At 36.8% G+C, this 22,049-nt stretch overlaps 3 protein-coding genes across 3 annotated transcripts; 1 reads left to right on the forward strand and 2 right to left on the reverse strand.

The window, feature by feature from the left end:
• Nucleotides 1-962: 962 nt before the first annotated feature.
• LOC110796462 (ABC transporter I family member 6, chloroplastic) lies at nucleotides 963-11,431 on the reverse strand. The gene is made up of 7 exons (XM_022001523.2): nucleotides 10,985-11,431; nucleotides 9,417-9,467; nucleotides 8,881-9,102; nucleotides 8,490-8,612; nucleotides 7,676-7,852; nucleotides 1,720-1,820; nucleotides 963-1,400 (listed from the first exon to the last, which is right to left on the reverse strand). The coding sequence occupies exons 1-6, from the start codon at nucleotides 11,360-11,362 to the stop codon at nucleotides 1,734-1,736; spliced, it is 1,038 nt and encodes a 345-aa protein (XP_021857215.1). The 5' UTR covers nucleotides 11,363-11,431; the 3' UTR covers nucleotides 963-1,400; nucleotides 1,720-1,733.
• A 5,106-nt stretch (nucleotides 11,432-16,537) lies between these two features.
• Nucleotides 16,538-16,973, forward strand: LOC110796463 (uncharacterized). The gene is given in 2 exon segments (XM_022001524.2): nucleotides 16,538-16,643; nucleotides 16,735-16,973. Coding segments are annotated over 2 exon segments (345 nt in total).
• A 12-nt stretch (nucleotides 16,974-16,985) lies between these two features.
• On the reverse strand, nucleotides 16,986-21,003 carry LOC110796456 (serine/threonine-protein kinase RUNKEL). Its single transcript, XM_056838972.1, has 13 exons — nucleotides 20,956-21,003; nucleotides 20,718-20,819; nucleotides 20,613-20,645; nucleotides 20,042-20,116; nucleotides 19,847-19,922; nucleotides 19,704-19,747; nucleotides 19,532-19,630; nucleotides 19,376-19,437; nucleotides 19,214-19,292; nucleotides 19,059-19,118; nucleotides 17,332-18,957; nucleotides 17,084-17,224; nucleotides 16,986-16,991 (listed from the first exon to the last, which is right to left on the reverse strand). The coding sequence occupies exons 1-13, from the start codon at nucleotides 21,001-21,003 to the stop codon at nucleotides 16,986-16,988; spliced, it is 2,451 nt and encodes an 816-aa protein (XP_056694950.1).
• Between the last annotated feature and the right edge of the window lie 1,046 nt (nucleotides 21,004-22,049).

Here is a 22,049-nt window from a genome sequence, read left to right on the forward strand (position 1 = left end):
AAAAAAATACTCATGTTCTTTTCTCATAACCTGATGTTCTTTCAATTATATACTAGTGTTCTTAAGGTACACCATACTCTATGTGCACCATGGTCCACCTTCTAAATTACGGAACTGATTTGATTTGGAGGCTCTTTTTATTTTCTGGAAGTTGGGTGCTGTATAATGAATTTTAGTAATTTTAATGATTTGTTCTTGTTTATTGGAAATTCTTATGGAGTTAAAATCATCCATTGTTAGTAACATTGATAAATTGGTTAAGTAAAATCGGGTTCTTTGTTATTATTTTGTTTGGTTTGCCCGATGTCAAAAAGGAATTTTCTTTCCTCATTTTCCCCACAAAAAAATGACACTAGGATGTTCCTAAATTTCTTCGTTATTTATTCATCCCTTTTATTTATTATTTTCAGATTAAGTTCGGGTAGGCTCCTCTAGAACTAAGAGAGAGAGAGTCCATATGGACTCTGATTTTTAGAACTACTTTGTCCACCACCATTTTAATGGCTTCAAAAGAAGCTGCTGCCTAGCTTGTAGTGCACTTAGAGCAAAAACAGTGCATCCTCTCCCCCTGTTTCCAACCAGTAGGATCCATTTGTTACCCACTTTTGTATGACTATTATGAGTTAGGCTCCATAGTTTTCAATTTATATTACAACTAATTAGATTACATTGAATTTGTAGAATTCAATTATGTTCTCAACAAAATACCCTAAAAGTCAGAATTTAATAAAAAGTTACACAATTATTCTCCATATTGCCAGTATTCTGTGGGAGAAATGAGAAAAAGAAAAACCCGAACTTAATCTGAAAATAATAAACAAAAGAGATCACCCCCACCAATCCCTCTCCACGTCGCCACGTTTGCTGACCCCACTTTCTCTCCCCTCTAAAACCTTATCTATTCCTCACCCTTTCTTACGTCACCATCTCTTTAAATCAACGGCAAAAATCATCTCACTACCTCGTTAAATACATCATTCCTCCCCATTCCAAAATATGGTTTATACACGTGTGCACAATGCTCACTGTTCACCCTGTTTTTCAATGAACATATAGTTCAAATACAAAGAACATATGGCCAATGAACATATAGTTCAAATATTTCACTAGTACATGTACATTGAAAACATTCTCCATGTTCATTAAATTTTCAATAAATGTTCAACGGGGTGCACAATGAGCACTGTGCACCCGTATATGATCCAAATTGCGTCTCCCAAAATTCATATTTCTTCTTCAGTAACGAACTCACTACCGTTTGGCATCCACGTTTCGCCGCCTGCTAATCTAACGTTTCTTATCTCTTTCTTTGACAAATAACATCCAGGTACCCCCCATCAAAATAAAAAATAATAACATCCAGGTTCAGCTGTACGTTTGAATCTCAAGAAGTGCTCGACCTGGAAGACACAATTAAACTTCAAAACTGGCACGTAAAAAGATAGACAGACGGACAAGCAAAAATACATTACAAAAGTTATTCATTGACCCACAATATATGTTTCTTCTAACCCTACAACACTGGAGACCATTACACTAATCACGAATAGTTTGGTGCAACAATATTCTAAGCAGCACATTTGGTAGAATACAACTTATCATACAAAAGAAAGTAAAGCACATATAGTTTCAAAAGTTTGATCTAATTACTTTAAATGCTTTTTAACCCACTTTCTAAGTCAAGACAGGTAGCTACGGAGAGGAAGAGAGCAGAAATACCATCTGAACAATGTTTATGCAGTTGTTATTCCCTTGTATCCTTCCTTCTCCAGGACTGATGCGAGAGAAATGTCACCAGTCTTCACGATTTTTCCATTTTCCTGAGAAAATTAATGAATTTATATGTTGAAGGTTAGTAATTCACAAGGCATCATTAAACAGAACTAACTGAGCCTACCAAATGAAGAGTTGGGGGAGTTCATGAAATTGGAAAACAATGTTCCCCTATATTGATGTGAATGTTTAAATTCTATAAATAACAGCTATCCCTTCTCCCAGAATAGCATAAAAAGAATTACATAAAACAAATCAAGGGACATGCAGGTATGTGTTACCGAGACAAAGTAAACCACAATAAAAATAAGAAAAATCCGCGTTAATGCAAACAAATACTTTATTTTACTCATAGCAGAGCATCATAGCCTCATTAATCAATTCTAAGAACAGTATTCCTACATCTTTTGTATCATTGAGTAGATTGATGGGAAGAGGTGCAAAACAAGCTGACCATCGGCAATGCCTGGGCAAAAAGCATGAGAATAATAATCATACAAAAGTGGGTAACAAATGGATCCTACTGGTGGGAAACAGGGGGAGAGGATGCACTGTTTTTGCTCAAAGTGCACTACAAGCTAGGCAGCAGTTTCTTTTGAAGCCATTAAAATGGTGATGGACAAAGTAGTTCTAAAAATCATAGTCCATATGGACTCTCTCTGTCTGAGTTCTAGAGGAAAGTTGTGGAACTCCTTGTAGCATCAAGTTCTGATTAATCCAGATCTAGTCAATGTTTTTGGAAATGTTCTCTTAAAACATAGCTGGCTCTATGTCCAGGAAGCACAGAAAAATTCCTCTTTGAAGACAGAAAATTGCTTCAAGAGATGCCCCAAAATCTAATAATGGAGTTGGAGGTATTGGATGTTTGGGGCATCGACTTCATGGGTCTATTCCTACCTTCAAACGGGAACTTGTACATCTTGGTCGTCGTAGATTATGTGTCTAAATGGGCGGAAGCAATTGCCTCTACAATAAATGACTCAAAGGTGGCTATCAACTTGTTCAAGAAAGTGATTGTTCCTGGTTTGGTCTCCCAAAAGCTCTTATAAGTGATGGCAAGTCGCACTTTGCACATAGCAAGTTTCAAGCCCTATTGAAAGAGTATGAGGTGCGTCACAAGGTTGGCCTAACCTATCATCCTCAAACAAGGGGTCAAGTTGAAGCCACCAATAGAGAAATCAAGTCAATTCGTAATAAAACTGTGGGGAAGAACCGCAAGGATAAGGCGGAGAAGCTTAGTGATGTTTTGTGGGCTTACTCACGACTTTCAAAACCCGTATTGGGATGACTTCCTATAAGATGGTTCATGGAAAAACATGTCACTTGCCAGTGAGAGCACAACGCTATATGTGTGATCAAAACTCTCAAATCTGAGCTTACTAGTGCAGGAGAGAAAATGTTCGACTTACATGAACTAGAGGAGTTACGCATGGAGAAGTATGACATCACTAGCATATACAAGGCGAGGTTCAAGAAGTGGCATGATGCAAGAATTGAGAAAAGGGACTTCAAGGAGGGAGATAAGCTTCTACTATACAATTCAAGACTAAAGTTATTTCCGTGAAAGCTCAGGTCTCGTTGGAGTGGAACTTTTGTAGTCATGAAAGTGTTTCTTCATAGGTTGGTTAGAAGTATGGGGTGATGGCTCCTGAAATTTTGAGGTGAATGGCCAACGCCTCAAAGTCTACTACAAGGGAGAAAAATTAGGCAAGATCCTCCCCATCCAACTGCACCGACTTCAACCTCCCTCCCAATATTTGATCTCAAAGGTCGTCAAGATAGTGATGCCAAATAGCGCTATCCGGAAGGCAAACCGAGTTTCTAACCCTCTTTCTATTAACTTTCGTGCTTGTTTCTCTTTACATGTCTTTATTTATTTCTTGACTGAGCGAATTTAACAAGTTTGGACACTAATGTTTCTTGTTGCATCTCTTGAAGTGACACTGGGAAAAAAGGGAATAAAAGTTGTGCGCCCAAGAAATGTGAGCTCGCACAAACTTACAGCAAGAATCAAAGGCAAAATTCCAAATCCGGTGCGCCAACAAAGCAAACCGATGACCCCAAACAATTCTGCCAAGGTGTGACCGGCTGACCGCACCTTCATATTGAGCGTCCACACAAACTTCTAGTGACAATCTGTAGCAAATTCGAAGTCAAGTGCGGCCGCACAATTTTGTCCAACTGCGGCCGTACCATTTCCTTGTGCGCCCGCACAAAATCACTGCAACAATCAGTAGCACAATCAAATCCAGAGGCCCGCACCAAAATTTGTCGCGCCCTCACCTTAGCCCTCACAACTGCTTCACTCGGGTTTCTTTACCTTTTTTCACCCGATTTTCTTGCTTCTCCTCACACAACAACTCACACGAAATTACCCATTTTCCATTATCAAAAACCTCTTTCTACTCACTCAAATCAACATCTCTACTTCAAATCCACTCATTTCACCGCTCAAGTTCACAATTTTATCACTCAAAACAACCAATTTGAAACCTTGCTACCATTAGAACTCCAAAATTTATGCATAGCAACAAAAATCCCTAAACTTGAAAACGTTAGAGTTTGTTCAACAACTCATACACCCAAGCACTAGAGCACAAATTTGCATCAGGAGGTGATCTATGGGATATTACTACTCTTTGGTGACAATTTCTCATACTCTCTCATTCTCTAGTATCTCCATTGTTGTCATTTTTTGTAATTTCGAATTAATTGTGGTTGAGTGGATTTTATGCCTTCTCAAATGCTATGATGGTATTGTTGTTTGTTGTAAACCAGTCTTTCAAATTTTGTTCATGATTGTGACAAATTGGGTGCTTTGAGTTTGGTGAATAATTGAAGTTCGTGACTTGTGTTTGTCAAGGAGGATCTTTCAATTTTTATTTTTTTCAGGGGTGGGGTTGTGATTGTTGTGGGTTGTGGTTGATTGTGGCTAGTTGTTGTGAGAGTTGAATTTAACGGGGTTCGATAGAGAGCATAATGTCGAAAAGGCAAAAGAAATCGGGTTCTAATTCGAGGAACCGTCAAGCCTCCGGGGGTTGCAACTTTAGGCATAGAGTTCACCGAGCAACAACATTGGGACTATTATGCCCAATGGTATGAAAGGGATATTTTGCCAACTCGGTTTTATTGTGATAAAACACTGACCAGGATGAGGATAAAGCCGGAGGTTATGCACTTGATAAAAGGCTAGGGATGGAGGAATTTTGTCAATCTTAATGTCCAAGAGTTACAAGAGAGTGACCCTTGAGTTCCTAGTGTCCATTAGCAAGGACTTGGTTGAAATTAATGGGGTTGATGAAATGCAAATAACGTTTCAAGTGCTTAATAAAGAGCACAAATCAACTACATCTTCCATTTACCCACCGAAGATGATAGGACCTTGTATTGCAACCTAACCAAGGAGATCGGGAATGCAAAAGGGTACTATGAAACTAATTAGTGGCAATGCCCTATTCCGAGGACAATGTCGGTGCTTTATCGAGCAACGAGTTAGTCGTCATGTGGCTTGCAAATGAAGAAGGAAGAGAGGGGTACTTGAACTATGGGTCTTGTTCATAGCAAGGCTGATTGAGACAAGAAATGGAGCACCCCTCAACAGGAACATCCAACTTGGGGGCTAAATCACTCGCATCGTGCTTAGCCTCAATAAGAGGTATAAGGGTCTCATTTACTTGACTTCGGGCTTGGTAGCATCGGTATAAGGGGGCGGTTGAGCGGTTACGACGCTAGCTATCGATGTTCCTTGGCCTGAATAGGTTGACGCCACAAACGTAGAGGAGATCATGGGTAGGCGACTACTTGGCCTAATAATTGCCAAACAATTACCATGATCTATGTTAGGAGATCATGGGAAGCGGTTACCATCGAATGGCAACCGCCCGACAGTTGCAGCAACAAACAGTTACTTCGCAAAATAAAGAAGCACTATTAGTGGGTGGTTACTTAACCACTCATGCTGCCCACTCCTCCTGACAAGGCGAAATAGTTATCAAAAGGTTGAGATAACACTCTCCCACAAGGAATTACTCAAAGGAAACAATTATCATCTAGTGGCGGTTACAACGTAGTGGGGAGTTAATATGCCTATGTGGTCCGGGTTGTGGCCAACAATTGCTAGTATAAATAGAATGCTTACCTTAGGAGTTTGGCATTCATTTTCGGTGGGCGATGCCCTGTACTACTATATTCTCTCTAAAAGTAACAGAAGCGGTAGTGTTGCGCTTGTAAATTACTAATGTTTGTTTAGGCTAGTCTATACTTAGTATAGACACCATTACGGTAGGCCGGTAGCCTCCAGAGGCCCTTGGAAGTCGAAAAGAGTTAGCTCGGAAAAAAACCCGTAACCGTGATTCTATCCTATGACGAGTTAGGTTATTAAGGATCCCTGACTTTCCATGGGCATTGTTTGCATGAAATCTTAAGACATCTCCTTGATAAAGCAATAAGTTGAGCTCCCACTTGGCATATAATTAGTAGAAGAATATATTATATTCAAATGAATAAACGAGATGCACTAACAAGGACTCATGCTTCCATCAAAAGCTTGTGGAAGTTTATGTCACTTTTATCATTCTTCGCTCCTCTTTTTTCCCTTGTTCAGGTACAAGTCAGTAGTAACGGGATCATGTTGCTCTTTAGGAAAACCATTGGGCAACAAGCAGCCTTTATGAGTTATAGCTTTATCTATCTATTTGGAGGATATGAACACTCCTTCCTTCTTCAGACATCCATAATTCCATATTATCAAAAATCCTCTTTGGTTGACTTAGAAATTTTCTAGGTGCACCTGATTCAATTTCCTTAAAAAATCCCAAGACAAAAAGGTAGAGTAGGCTTATACATCACAGGTGCTCACTGGTCATTCTTTCTATAACCATACGCAAAAAATCTGAATTCACGTAATCACAACCTTGACATTTATTTGAAAGGTCGAGGTTGCAAAGTATCTAGTAGCATTAACCTTTATGTTTGGGAAACTCAACACTGTTCAGAAACTGTACACTCAGAGTCAAAATAAAGTGTGTACAACTCATGATTTCAAGCCTTAACTAATACACTTTGCTTCACGTCTGTAACTACCAACTCATGGTGTGAATTGTCCCTTAACATTTTTGAACATCTATATCCACTATGTGAGTTTTGGACGGCCTAGTTTTGACATCTTAAAATTTGAAGTGATCCACTATGTGAGTTTTTGAACATCTTAAAATTTGAAATGATCTAGTAATCTGCTATTTTTGGTATTCATGACACATAGAGAAGACTGATACTCCCTCTTTTTTGTATGCACACACTTTCTTTTTTGAGGTGCTTTATTTTTTTGTGATACGACTTATACCCGCTTCTACTTTATTTTATTTTTGGCAAACACATTTACCATCTTACTTCCTTACCCCACAATATTTACACCTTTCTACTCTCTTACATTACCCAATTTTTTCTTACACCCACTCACTTTTTTCTTACACTCACTCACGTCGCTCTTCCTCTCCTAGAAAGAAAAGTTCGTAACAATTGGTACATAGAAAAACAGGAGTAGAACCTTTTTTAGAAAAGTTGTCCCGGAATCCTTTATGGTAGAGGATATTGTTTTCAGCTTTTCTTTTAGCTTATGGAAACAGGGTGCATTGGCTTAACAGATGTAAAAGACGATTGGAGTTATTTTCCCTTTTCCTTGAACATTGTGAACCTCATCCTCCTTCATAATCATTCATTCATTAGTGAATATTTTGTCTTCTAAAAAAAATTACCCCTAGTATTCATGCAGTCTTAATCAACTAGCTACAGTTCATAATTCAAGGAACCGCAGAGTTATTACATCTATGTAAAAACGTCCCATCCATTTAAAAGTTAAAACAAACACAAAATAAAAAATGCAATCATAAGCTAAACTACTTACCATAATATGAATATAAGCAGGCTTTATATAATCCAGAAGACGCTGATAATGAGTGATCATCAACACAGAATTATTTGGTGTCAAAAGGCCATTTACTGCTTTTGCTACATCTTGAAGTGCATCAACGTCTAGCCCAGAGTCGATTTCATCTAATATCGCCAAGTCAGCCCCCAAAACCTGAAGTTTATGACCAGATTTACAAAACAAAAGCAAGTGATAAGCAAGTATATAACCTCAATTTCAATTGGGGTAAAAACAGTATGAATTGTCGTGCAAAGAAGAGAAGAACACAAAATTATTCTCTACTATCTAAAAGCATATCTTGAAAGCTCTCGTTCATCTTGCATTTTACAGCTTCATCTATAGCTTTTCACTGTTTTGCAATTCAAAAATCAATACCATAATGCTCATGTGAAAGTGGTTAACTACAGATGAGAAGCAAATAGAAAAATATAGAAGATAAAATATATACTTCATCCGTTTTCTTTTAATTGCAGACTTTAGCATTATTCATATACTCTCCTTTGACCGGCTTTTATGATTTATACATAAACTAAAATATGGTAATGTGGGATCTTGTTGGATTCATCTCGATTTATATTTTCACAATATCAACTTTTTATAATTTTTACTAGTACACAATTAGAGATATTAATGGTCAAAGATGCATGTTGGCAAACGTGAAAGTCAAAACGTTGCAATAAAAAAGAACAGAGGAAGTAGTTAAAATCAGACGCATCCTTCTAGTAAAAACAGGGAACATAATACACCCTCACCCTTGGTCAATTTCACTAATTGTATAAGTGAGACATACCGCAAGTTGTAAAATCTCATTCCGCTTTCTTTCTCCACCACTAAATCCTTCATTAACATTTCTATTCAGAAAATCCATCTTCATGTTCACCAGATCAAGCTTGCTATATACATGGCTAAAAAACTGCAAAGGATAAAAAGATATAATAAGAGAGAAATTATTTTGCAATTTCTCTATTACTTATCAACATTTAAAAATAAAAAACAAAGACAAAATTATACAATTATAATGTGCACATTTAGCCAGTATAATAGACAAATATAAATCAATATATGGTTCCATAAGTTATAGGCTGCATATTTCAATCATAACTGAACCAACCAGAACAATAAACATTCAGAGAAAATTTTAGGATCAACACAACAGTAGATAAATTACATTAGTTCAATACCTCTATAGGACCCAACTCTGGAAGTCCAAGTTTTTTTTGTCGAGCATTGTATGCCATATTTAAAAAATCTGCATTGCTCACTCCAGGAATTGCAACTGGTGACTGGAAACTCATAAACATACCTGAAAGAGACCTTTCCTCTGGGTCCATCTCAAGTAGGTTTTGACCTTTAAAAATCATGGTCCCTCCAGTAACTTCATAATCTGGATGACCAACAAGAACCTACAAGATAAAAGTACTCAGATTATCTAATTTTGTATAAAGTGCAGACTTCTTAAATGTACAGATAAAAAATAAAAAAAATAAAAAAGAATTTCACTCAACCACCAAACCTCAATCATCAACTAGATACAAAAACTCTTATAACATATTAACATCCAAATGACAAGCAGTGAAACCCTTACAGAAAAATTTTGTCCCAAATGACAAGCAGTGAGCTTTTTCCAACTAAGTAATTAAACTCCAGGGTTTAAGTCAAAGATGCACTAGAAAATGATACGAAGTAATATATTCTTCTTTACTGCTAACAAACTAACCTTTGAGAATGTACTCTTTCCAGAACCGTTCTTCCCCATGATTGCATGAACCTGCCAACAATTGAAGTGTTAAAAAATGTAGAGCTGATTGTTCAAATTGGTTTAGATCTGTACTAAATGTATAGTTAAGTAAGATCTCCTACATGTCTCACAAAAAGAGATTTAAGTAATTGATAAAGTCGCCTAAATCATAGAGGAATAAATCAATGACAATTCGATGCCCATTCGACCTAATTTTTTTTCCCATATACAGAAATAAGTCACAGGCAACATCTGACAAAGTAAGATCAAAAGAAACTACCACGGAGATAAGAAAGTATTTTCTCCTGTTAAAACATAAAAGTGCAATTAAATCAAATACAAGTTTAAAGTTTGCGATTTTGAGGTTTTCTAAGTATTTGCAAGAATTTGTGAGAAAATCTATCTTGAATGCTCAAAGTAAAAAAAAAAAAAGTAGACTCGCTTTCTTCAAATACATGTATGCGGTTTCCAAGCACAACAGATAATTACATCGGTACTAATGTGATACAACATTAAATAGTGCAAGAGCAAGTAGCCATTGTCTAACTATTATTACCACTACACATAGAATTTGGTAAATTCAAAGCTTCAGAAAGCTGAGAATGCAATGAATAACTTTATCCTTCCTTTTCTTCTTTCTTCTTTCTTCTTTTACTACAATGATTCAATTGCAGAAAGTCCAAAATTCTCTGAAATTGAAATCTTCTAGTATAACCTAACGTATTCCTATCCTAAATATTAGGTAAGGTTACATCGATATTTTATCATGCAGACAAGCAAAGTTCAATATTTCAAAACGGAAAACTAACACGACAAGCTCACCCCACGTACAACATAAATAATAAGAAGGAAGCAATGGGATAGGCGTTCAGAGTAGGAAAATCAAAGAACTGTTTACACTCAAAACATAATAGAAATTCAAAAAATCATAATAATGTTGTTCACAGGCTACTTTCTGTAAAATATTCTATTATAAGAAAGTTGATCAAACTGGTCATCCTCTCGAAAAGTTCCACGAGCAAACATGGAAAGCTTGCAATTCTAGGTGTAAGGCCCTCAGATGAAACTTTGGAAAAGGAAGCCCCTCATCATCTAGTAAAGACATATAATCCTTGACAAGGAAGTTTATTTCCCAACATTGTCGAGAAGCACATACGCGTATCAAGGAACACTCCTACTGCATTTCTCCAATGGAGCCAGAAGCTCACAATACAACAAAACACCCTCCCTGCACCCTCTTCCCCACCTCCCCCACCCACCCAGCCCACCCCCCACCCCCCGGGGGTAAGCAATCAATATGTTGTTTATCTCTTTTATCTTTCACAAATTCGACATCCATAATTTCCTGATCAAATTTAAAACTAAGGATATTAATGGTCTCGTCAAAACAAAACAAAAAAGATATTAATGGTCAAATTGTGCTAGAGACCGCGAAAGGGAAGCCGAACAATAATTTGCAACTGAAATGCATAAACCAAAAATACACAATTCAGATTCAATTTATGTGCAATTCAAGTCAAGAAAAATAAATAAAAATCAACACGAACCTCTCCTTCATACACAGTAAGATTAACGCCATTTAGAATCTTCTGCTTAGATTCAGCAATAACAGCGGTGAGATCCTTAACTTCAAGAAGAAGCTTCTTCCCGTCCTTCTCGTCGGAATACAAAGTCGTAGATTCAACGGTGAGGGTTCCGGAGACCACCGGAATACGGCGGAGGGAACGTCGGTAGGTGGCGGAGTGAGAAACGGAGCAAAAATGGGTTGAATGGATGGAAGAATTGGCAGAAATTGTGAATAATCTAGGAATTGGTGTACATTTAGTTCGGAAAGTAGAGTTGGAGAGGAGTTTCGGGTATAAGGAGGAGGTGGAGGAGGAGCAGTGCGCCATTGTTGCTGCTGTTATTGTAGTCGCTGAGGGCATACGATAGATGCTCTCAAAAGTAATGATTTTTTTTAGCTTGCCGAACCTGGTGGACGAGAGTTGCCCCGTCAATCTCGTTGGAGGACAAGTTACATATCAGGTGGCAATATTGTAAATAAAAGCACAAGTAAATGACAATTCAAAAGATTTTGTGCCCATACCACAAGATAACTTTTACATAGTTTTTTTTAAAACTTTTATTATATTTTGATTAACTTTTATATTATAACAAAAAAATAAAATAATAGATAAGTATTTTAAACGGTTAAATAACTAATTTATGCATTATTAGTGATTTTGAAGAAATATTTTTTATTAAAATGAAAAAATTTAAAACTAAAAAATTTATAACTTTTACATATATAAAGGTAACTTTGAAGTATTTTAAGTAACTTCAGTGTACCATATTGATTGTACACCAATTGTAAATAAGAATTTGTGAAGGCAATTGAATAAAACAAACAAAAAATAGAAAAAAGGTAAGAAAAGGTCGCGAAGACGTCATTAGCTACTAGCTACTAAGTACATAAGAAGGAGATAAATGGGTGAGAGTTTCGGAAAGAGTTGGTTGGTTGAAGATGACATATTAAAGTAATTGTTAGCATATGCAATAAGTTATGACAATATATTGTTAATTTGTAAATGTGATAGATGAGAAAAAGGCAGAAGGCATGGATGAAATAGATGAGAGAATAGTTGATTAGGTAATTCTTGTCATCCGTCGGATATTGCATATTAGTAAGGATTGATTGTATGTTATAGAGAAAGACTATTTGGACAATATATTTTTAGTTCCGTAAATGAGAGGAAAAAAATAATAGAGCATGAGAGAGAAACAAAGAAGAAAGCATGAAAGAAAACAAAGAAGAGAGACATGAGAAAAAGAAAAAGGCAGGAGCCATGGATGAAGTAGATGAAAGAGATGGGAAAAATGCATAAGCCATGGATGAACAAATGAGAGATATAGATAGAGTTTGATAACACATTTTAACTCCCTCAAATAAAGCGTCCTTTGCGATTCCCCTTTACCCATTTTCTCTTGTTTATTACACCTTTGTCACTTGATTAATTGATTTATTTTGCCAATTAAGGAGATTAATTAGAAATTCCTCCTTGGTGGACCTACGAACTGTGGTACGTACATGTTAGTATTTTGGAAGAATCGTACAAAATAAAGGATATTTTGGTTTTTTTGTGTTCAAGTTGTTGAAAGAGTTCTCGTTGAGAAAATGACGTTTTGTTACTCCGTAACATTATTATAAGTTCATTCCATACCGGACCAAGCAGTCTTGGGCTGCAAGCACCACTAGGTCCCAAAAGAGGTTCTTTCTCCTTTTTTAGTTTTGATAATCAAAAAAATTTATTCAAAAAAATTCATACGACATCTACATAAATATTTGAATCTAACAAATACATAACAATTGAATCAAATAAAAAACTTCCTTTCACCATAGCTACGATCATAGTATATCAAACATTTTGTATACCCTCTTTTATATCGTTGTTATTTATAGTGTCTTTCGACGAGGGGGTCTATAGATTTGTTGTAGCTGTGACAAATATGATTTTCGCCTGATTTAGTCGAAAGATTGACTTTATTTTCGATCCCGCACAAATCTTTACCAAAGAAATAACTTGAACTAAACTAAACACACAAAACTTACCTAGAACAAGACACACCGAAGGGTACTTACTACACTGAAAATATGTAGTTTTATTGAGATCTAAAGCAAAAAACAAAACAGAATTGAAGAGAAAAGGGTCGGAAATAACCAAATTTCAGAAGAAATTTAGCTATTTCCGCCTAAGAACCCTAATTTTGTAAAAGCTAAAGAGAGAGAACTGAGAAGAGAATAGGGAGAGAGAGATTTGTTACTCAGTATTTACTACCTAATAAATTCGACCTTTGGCACTTACTAGTTACTACTTAGGCCCTATTTTTTTGGACTAGAAATCTTTGAACATAATTGAATTGAACTGAACCAAACTTAACTAAATAAAATAAATCATAATAGTGTAAACATTTGCACTTCTTTGTTATCGTGTAAGCGTTTGCACTTCTTTGTTAAATGACATTGGAAGAATATATAGGCGCGTAACTTTTTGGCTAATATCATCATCATTGGTCTTTATAGACGCATCAACGGTCTCATAGTTAAATTGTCAATTTACATCTATATAAATCATTCAACCCACTTTTTACGTAGTATCGTACCCCATTCTTAAAATCATGGACTTTTCACGGCTAGACGAAGATGTATGATTTCACTAATTGTTTACATTAACCTCTCTTCTCCCCTGTGTATGTTCTAATAAATTATTTTCCTTATTCAAAATTGTAAAATTGTAAAATAATTGCCTACAATGTGCAAATGGCCAAACATACTACTACTATATATGCATGTGAATGTGACTAAAGGTTTTCATACAAGAATCTTTGCAAAGTAGGCAAAAGCTATGCCATACTCAATTAGAAGCCAATTGTAAGGAAAATAGAAGTTAGTCATTCTTTGTTTTTTTTTTCCGGGGGGGTGGGGAGGGGGTGTGTGGATTTAGTGGCGTATGGAAGAGAGTAAATTGTTCTTGAAAAATATACTTCGTATAAATAGTCAGAAATGGAGAAATAAGCCGATGTGCTGGACATAAAGCCTGCAATATAAAGAAAGTACAGCTTGAGAAACATTACAAGTAGAAAATAGGAGCAATGAAAAAAAAAATTAAGAAAGAAAATTCACAGAAAAGCATTTCAAAGCAAAAGTCATCAGGGATGATGTGCAAGGAATAAGAGAGAAACCAAGCACGGATGCACGATAATAGCGGACAAAACATGTTTCTAATACGAAACAGACCATTCCAGGGTTTAAGTTATACGATTTTAACCTCTCAAAAAAAAAAGTTATACGATTATAAAAGTGATTTTAACTAAACCAACATAATGGAACATGTATACCTAGGACCAGAAAGCAATATGCAGTATTTTTCTCAAAGCAAAGTTTTAACTAGTATGGAGTAATCATCATTTGAATGTAACATGAAACAAGATAAAACGTACTAATGATACTATACATGATAAAATAAAAATACAATAGAAGTCAGAAAACGCATCTTTAACCTGCCATAAACATATAAGCAATAATAACAGGCTTACAAGCTCAACAAAAACATGGACCCAAATAACAAATTCATGGCTTTCAGTTCCACCTGTGTCATGGTGGCATAGGATTTAACAGTAAAGGCCTACTGAGGAAAGTAATCAAGGTGGCCAAGAAGAGTATTCATTTGCATTGGAGCAAACTGAGCTTAAACATGGAGAAAAGTCGGACTACAAATAATAATAGGCTAACTGTGTCAAATCGAATATGCAATTTCAGTGTAGCATTCAGTCCATCTAAGTTTTACTTTTGAAGTACAAATTGAAATCAATTTTCTGCTAGAGTATTCAACTTGACAAGCAGAGATATGCGTGAATACAACGATATATAAGTGCTTTACATTATTTACTCAAAATAACGATGCAATCCTCAACCGTCAATTACCTCTTCAGTGAGAAATATTTCTCCAGAAAGACAAATCAGCAAGTTCCCCAATTCCAAGCACAACTGAAAATATGCAAAAAGCCATATATATATGAGAAAATGCTAACCTGAAAGAGTTAAAAGAAATTAAAATCTGAGTACAGAGTCTAGAAACAACCTTTACATATTCAAAGACAGCGAGGAAGTCGGTCCAGCTCAGGGGCTACAAGAGAAGCTGCAGTCACTAGTGCAGAAATACTTGATTTCTTAATCTCAGATACAATTATTTTGATTTTTGATATCTCTGAAACAGCCATCGATAATATCATAGCATGCGAAAAGTACTGCCTGCAGGAGTAACCAAGACCATGGAGCATCCGCTGTACCAATAACTGAGAATTTCCCTGTTGCCAACACTCAAGGATAGCAACAACCTTAGGAAGATTAGTCAGAAAACCAGTGGTACCTTCCCTTGGGGCTACCCTTAACAGCAAAACTACACATTCAGATGCTAGATCAGCAATATTTGGTTCATGAGACCTACTCAACTCCAGTAACACACCAATGTTGCTACCAAAGTCAGCAATATCTCTTACACATTGCTGCTGATCTATACGACTGTTTGCCTCACTACAAACATCCCACAAAAGAGTTGGTTCTTCCGAATAGGTGGAACCTTTTCTATTACTATTACACACTGAACGCAAAAGGAAAGCCCTACATAACCCAAGAGTCGGTTCCATAAAATCGTCCATTTCCCTTGCTTTCACAAACTCCAGAAGGTTACCCATTCTGCGGACCACTTTAAGTTGGGATAGGATTTTTGTTTCCAATTCTGGAGCAGTTGCCAGTGCTAGACAGAGCTTTACATTGTTTACATTTGCACTTGTTAGATCCCCAAGAAGGAACTCAAAGCACCGCTGGACTGTCTTCATGTGTAAAATGTCTGATATTTTGATGTGATCAAACTCAATAAGCATTAGAAGCAGCTTTTGAGCATATACTGGAATAGGGTCCTCATCCTCAATGAACATGGGATATAGAGGCAAAAATTGCATTTTAGATATCGACTTCAATTCCTCAGATTGTTGCTTGTCTTTTAATGGCTCGTCCAAGAAAATTACCATCACATCAAACAAAATCTTTAAGCACAAAAATCTTGCATTCCCATCCTTGTTGCCCTTGTATATAACAGACAAGCTCGGGAGAATTTCACTGATAAAAACATTAGCAAATTTAAGTACATGAGACTGGTCTTCCACAATGGACTCCAGGACTTGAAGGAGTGTTATTTGAAAGTCATCCCGTCCCTGTCAAAGTCAAAACATTATTATACGGATAAAGAACCACATACAGAAAAATATAAATAAATATAGGATTATAGACAGACTTAAATATAATCTTATATTTTGAATGTTCAGAAACAAACGACATTGGTAATGACAAAAAAGTAAATAATTGGTCAAATTCCACAATCACAGACAGCACAAGACCTGCTTACCTGAAATGGAGACTCCACGTACTTGACCAAGTTTGCTAAATGTTGCAGGACCTGATCGCAGACAACTCTGCGTTTAAAAGACGAACTTCCAAGAAGGTGAAGAACAACAGGAAACCAATGAATATAGGTCTTTGGCGTAGCTCGAGCAGCAACATGACCATGGCGTCTACCCCCCATAAGTTGTTGAATGTCACTGGTGATTGTATCCAGCAAGCCTGGCACTGTACCAGCCACAATTTGCAAAAATACATCGAGGCACTGATGAATATAACCATCCTTTTCTTTAGCTAGCCGGTCCACTGTGGAGAGGAACTTTGCGTTAAAGAAAAGAGGCAACCATCTTTTAGCATTCTTACAAAGCAAGGCCACAAATACAAGAGCTTTTCCCCGTAAGACATCACTCCCTTGCTCAATGAGAGAAACAAGATTCTTTTCCTCTACTAAAGGCATAAGGTAACGGCCAATATTTGTAAACATGTGACTTCCAAGCATGGCCATGTTTAAGAGATTCAGGCTTATTTGCTGCTCACGTTGACTACCTTTAACAAGAGCAGCTGCAGTGTCCTTGAACGAGAGCTTTTCTATTACTGTTTGAATACTGGGAGGGTTAAACCTAACCAACCGTACCAAACAAGAGCCAGCAGTTAATCTCACACTTTCTTGCTTCCCTGCAGCTTTGAATATGTAGCAAAGATTACTAATTACATCTTGGCTGGTAAAACGAGCTACCCATTGTGAACCTTGGCTACAGATATTTTCAATAGTCCTTAATGCATAGAGTTGTATTACATCGTCCTCCCCCTTGCGTAACATTGAAACCACTTGGGAAATCAATGCATTTGGAACCTGTTCAACCAGAGAAGAAACATTAAAGGTTTAACTGTGTTAAACATAAATAAGAGAAATCTATAGTCCATGTCCAGTGCCATAAAGGAGTGAGGTAGTTTCATTACCTGCCACCCAGTCGCAGAGCGATTGTCCTTGTGTTGAGTTTCTGTACCTTTGTTGTCTTTAGGCTGATCAGTTTGAGTGGATATGTAGAACAACAATTCTCCCAAAGCAGCCATTGAGTATCTCCTTACCTTTTCTTGTCTGTCCCTCAGGCTATCAGTTAATGAGCTAACTAATCCAGAATTGGCCAAATCATCTTGAATGTAAGTAGAATGCCTAATCAACAATCCAATCAGTGAAACCAGCTGAATCCTAAAAGATGAAGCTTTGGACTGCCGAAGAAGTTTAATAAGAACCAGCAAAATAGGACCATTTGTAATCATGTTTGCAACTTCAGCATTATTGCTCAATGTCTCAAGGTACCGGATTAAATTCTGCTTCTCTCCAATATTGGCATTCCCATTTAAAATGGATACAATTTTATTGCCAAAAGCGTCAAATTGATCTTTAGATATCTTCTCAAATTCAGAAGCTGGCAGTGCTTCAAAAGGAAGAGAAGGAATTGTTTCAGACCCTTTAGCAGCTTTCCTGCTGGGCATAACAGGTCTGACTGAAAGATCAGATGGATGCCAAAACACATCAGAAAGCTCATTAGAAGTTTTTGAAGTTTCAGATTCCGTTGGAGACACCACAGCTACCTTACCCCTTGGATTTTTAGATTGAGGGCTAGCACTGGGTGGTGTGGCCAATATGGTGTGATTTGAAGATGGTTCCTCAAGTGTTCTGATATCCATACCAACATTAGATGCATCGGACTGACAGTCAGACTCCTCTTCAATATTCCCCTGATTCTGATCTGAAGTTGAATTGTTTCCTTCAGGATTCAAAGTAAAGTTATCAGAAGAATCAGGCTCGTCTTGATTCTCATCATCATCATTCTCATTGAAGTCAAGTTCCATATCTGTGTTTTCAATTTTGATCTCAGCATCATTCTGTACATTACTAGTCAAAGGTCTACGATAATTTTCCTTTTCATTCTCCTTCTGTAGATTTGATTTTGCTATTCTCGAAAGACGGAGAAGATTCACGCCCTTGGTACCCGAAGGATTGGCCTGCTTGTCATCCACTACTCTCCCACCCTTCATTTGAACTTTGCGGCCACTGGTGGTACCTTTAACAGGTGTTCCACATCCTCTAGACCCTATATTACAGTTCTCATCTTGTTTGGAGTGTCCTTTGATTTCTTTCTCACTAGATTTTTGGGGAGTTCTACCATGGGGATGCCTTTCACCATTGCGTTCAGTAAGATATGGTCTAAGTGAAATACCAATCATGTTATCAAATGCAGGCTGAGGAGGCAAAGGAACCGGGGTAATTTTTTTTCTCCAGAATGCATGTCCACAAAGCTCTGTCCACTGTATTCTCTCTGCTGGATCTTTCACCAACAGAGAATTCACCAGATTGACAAAAGGGCGGCTGGGGTCACCTGGAAGAGGCGGAGTTGGATCTGAGAGTATAGATTTTGCTAGCTGGGTAAATTCTCTTCCTACAAAGGGAGGCCTCCCAGCATAGCATTCATACAAGACACAACCAAGAGCCCAAAGGTCAGATGCATAAGAGTGCACACCCCCGTCTTGGAAAAGCTCCGGAGCCATGTAAAAAGGTGTTCCACGCTTCGCTTGTGGCAGCTGAACAAAGCACACAACATATAATAAAAAGCGTAACCAATAGAAAAAAGGAGATGAACTATCACAAATGCCCACCCTTTTAACAAAAGCAGAAAACGCACCAAGGAAGAGGGGGTTTTTGATATGTCATTCAACTTTCTGGCCAATCCAAAATCACAAAGCTGTATGACAAAGAGTTGGATGAAACAAATAATTAGTATGTTGAGAAACTATAACATAAAAATTGTGTTGTCTAGAAAACTATTTCTTCAGGTACCTTTGTATGACCATTCTCATCTAAAAGAATGTTGGATGGTTTCAAGTCGCAGTAGATAATTCCTTTTGAATGTATGAACCTGCAGCATTCAAACAACTAATATCAAATATAAGAGAATAAAGGAAGTAACCAAGCCAAAAAAAAAGTGTACAGGATTCTTACAACAGAGCTTTGACAATGTCAGTGGCTAGGTCGTTTATGGAATCTTCTGGAAGATGCTCATCCTGAAACCCCCAATATCAGATCTAATGAGATACAACATAACTAATTGAATCGAATATCATATAATTCCTCAAGTTAATGCAAGTGTTAAAAAACTTCAGACAAGTTTTTAGGATAAGAGTGTTTTGGTAGCATTCTCAGCCTCTCACCACTACAAAAGCTCTGATAGCTGAGGCCTGAGACAAACTTTAACTTCTACCAATACAGTTTTTTATAAGGAAACAATTTCACCACATCAGTGACCCCTCTCAACCTCTCAAAATCTCACCAAATATAACAGTATCAGACAAGCCATCTGCCCACATTCGATGTCTGTGTGCAATCATCATATTGTAACAATTCTCAAAAGCTCATTCTAGACAGCTACGAGTTATAAATTAATGATTGCGGAGATATCTGAGAAAAACAAACCTGTCGCAATAAGCTCATAAGGTCGCCTCCAACACAATATTCTAGAACCAGCCATAAGTGAGCTGAAGTTCGATACCTATTTACAGAGTGAAGTCATTAGATTGACTGAACATAAATTTTCTTTTGCTTAATTTGTGAGGGCGAGCATAGCACATACGCAATATACTCGAATATACACTATATAGTACGGAGTACAAAAGTTGCAAGACTGGCATACCATGAGTCAAATTTCAGCACGTTTGGGTGGTCAAGAGCATGTAGGATCTTGATCTACATTAGCAAACAAAACAGTACATTTACATAGCATGAATACTTGTTATTTCAAGAAAAGATAACACACAAAAAAAATCCATTCTAAATCAACTAAAAGTCAATGACTTTGGTGGTCAATGCTCACCAAATTTGGCTACAAATTCATCAAAACTTTGCATTAATTCATAATGCCTTGGAAGCAGCCTAGATTTTTCAACAAAAACCGTAAATTTTATCATTACATAAATCTATCTTAGTTGATTTAATGATACAACTATACAAGGACAAGGTTTGGCAATAAAATCTTACTCCATATCATTCAGGTGAGAGATAGTAGCAAGATGGATAAATTGACCCCACTTAAGTTCAAAAAATTTGGGATCCTTAGAAATTTCCCCCCCTTTTTTTTATCAAATTATGTTTTTTTCCCCCAGATCTGCCACTATGCGAGCAACTACCACTCTATCGACTCCACGTTAATTTGTCACGGTCGTATATAATCTTGAAAACATACAGGTAAAGAAATGAACATCTTTAGGGCTTTTGGCTAATAGAAAACGAAAACAATGAAAAAGATAAACCAATTTGAAATGAAATTTAAAAACTCAGAAAAACTTACTTCTTTTTGAACTTCTTCAAGAACCTTGCTCCTTTGGGATTTATCAACGCTCTTAATAGCAAAATACTCGATCGTCTTCTTCTTCCTGCCCTTGTAAACAGTCTATACAAAATTCAAAATTTAAATTTCCATAATCAAATCAAAACTCAATTGAAACAGTTCAATCAACTAGAAAATCAACTAGGGATTGATTTTGAAATTGAAAGACAATTTAAAAGGAAATAGGAATGGAATGTACCGAGTACTTTCCATGGCCGATAGCTTCATAAATGTGGTATTGATTCATGGGTAGAGTAGATTTCTAGGGTTTAGAGGATTTCTAGTGGGTATACAAACTGGAGACTGAGAGACTGTGAGGAGAGAGAAAGGGGGATAGGCGGTTTTGGAATTCAAAAATAGAGCAGAATTCAATTAAAATGGTAAGCCATATAATTCCCAACGGTAGTCTGCGTTTGTAGGGGTTTAATGAGCGGGAATACAATCCGCAAAAAGAAAAATATACCTATCAATTTCAAATCACATAATATACCCCCTGAGGTTTCCGTACCGTTCATAAAATACCACTGGACTTAACGTTCATTAGTCTCTGTTTGTTGCATTTTACCTTTTTGCCCTTATTTCTTCTTTGGTGGATTTACCTTAATTCCTTCACTTAACTTCCAAAAAAAAAATCTCATCTTCTGCTCTTTCTCTCTCCTCTCCCCCGTTCTTTTCCTTTCCTCTCTACGACTCTACCCCTTCTCTTCTCTTTTAATTCATCCATGGCATATTCTCTCTCCTGCTTCATGGCTGATGGTGCCCGTCTGTTTCTCTATTTAATTGGAATTCTTTGTTGGGGTTGGATGTGAATGCGAATGAGAAATTGCCCAATTTGGGAAATACTTTCCAGAATTCATAGTTGAATTTATCCAATTTAGGGATGATTGTGGCGGCTATGGGTTTGGACGGTAAGGTGGTTGTGGTGTTGTTGTTCCTCGTCTCTTGACCTTTCACTCTCCAATATTGTTGCTCCTTCTGATCCTACTTTCGAATTATCACTCTCCTCTTGATTTCCTTTTTCTCTTTCATCTCATTCTCTTTTCTCCCTTCCTTGATCTCTACTTTCTCTCACAAAATTTGGGAAAATTTGAAGAAATCGAAATAAATGGCGAGTGACATGTGATGCACAAGAAATTGATTATGAATTATTTTTTTGATTAAAATATGATTTTTTTAAAAGAAGTTGAAGAAATTGGGGACTGAAAAAGGGTTTATGTAGTTTTAATTGGAGAGTAAAAGGGGATAAAGTTTGGATCTTTTATTCAAGAGGTAAATTTTGGATTTTCAGTACTA

This window comes from Spinacia oleracea, chromosome 3 (genome assembly GCF_020520425.1).
Source record: "Spinacia oleracea cultivar Varoflay chromosome 3, BTI_SOV_V1, whole genome shotgun sequence".
NCBI classification, from domain to species: domain Eukaryota; kingdom Viridiplantae; phylum Streptophyta; class Magnoliopsida; order Caryophyllales; family Amaranthaceae; genus Spinacia; species Spinacia oleracea.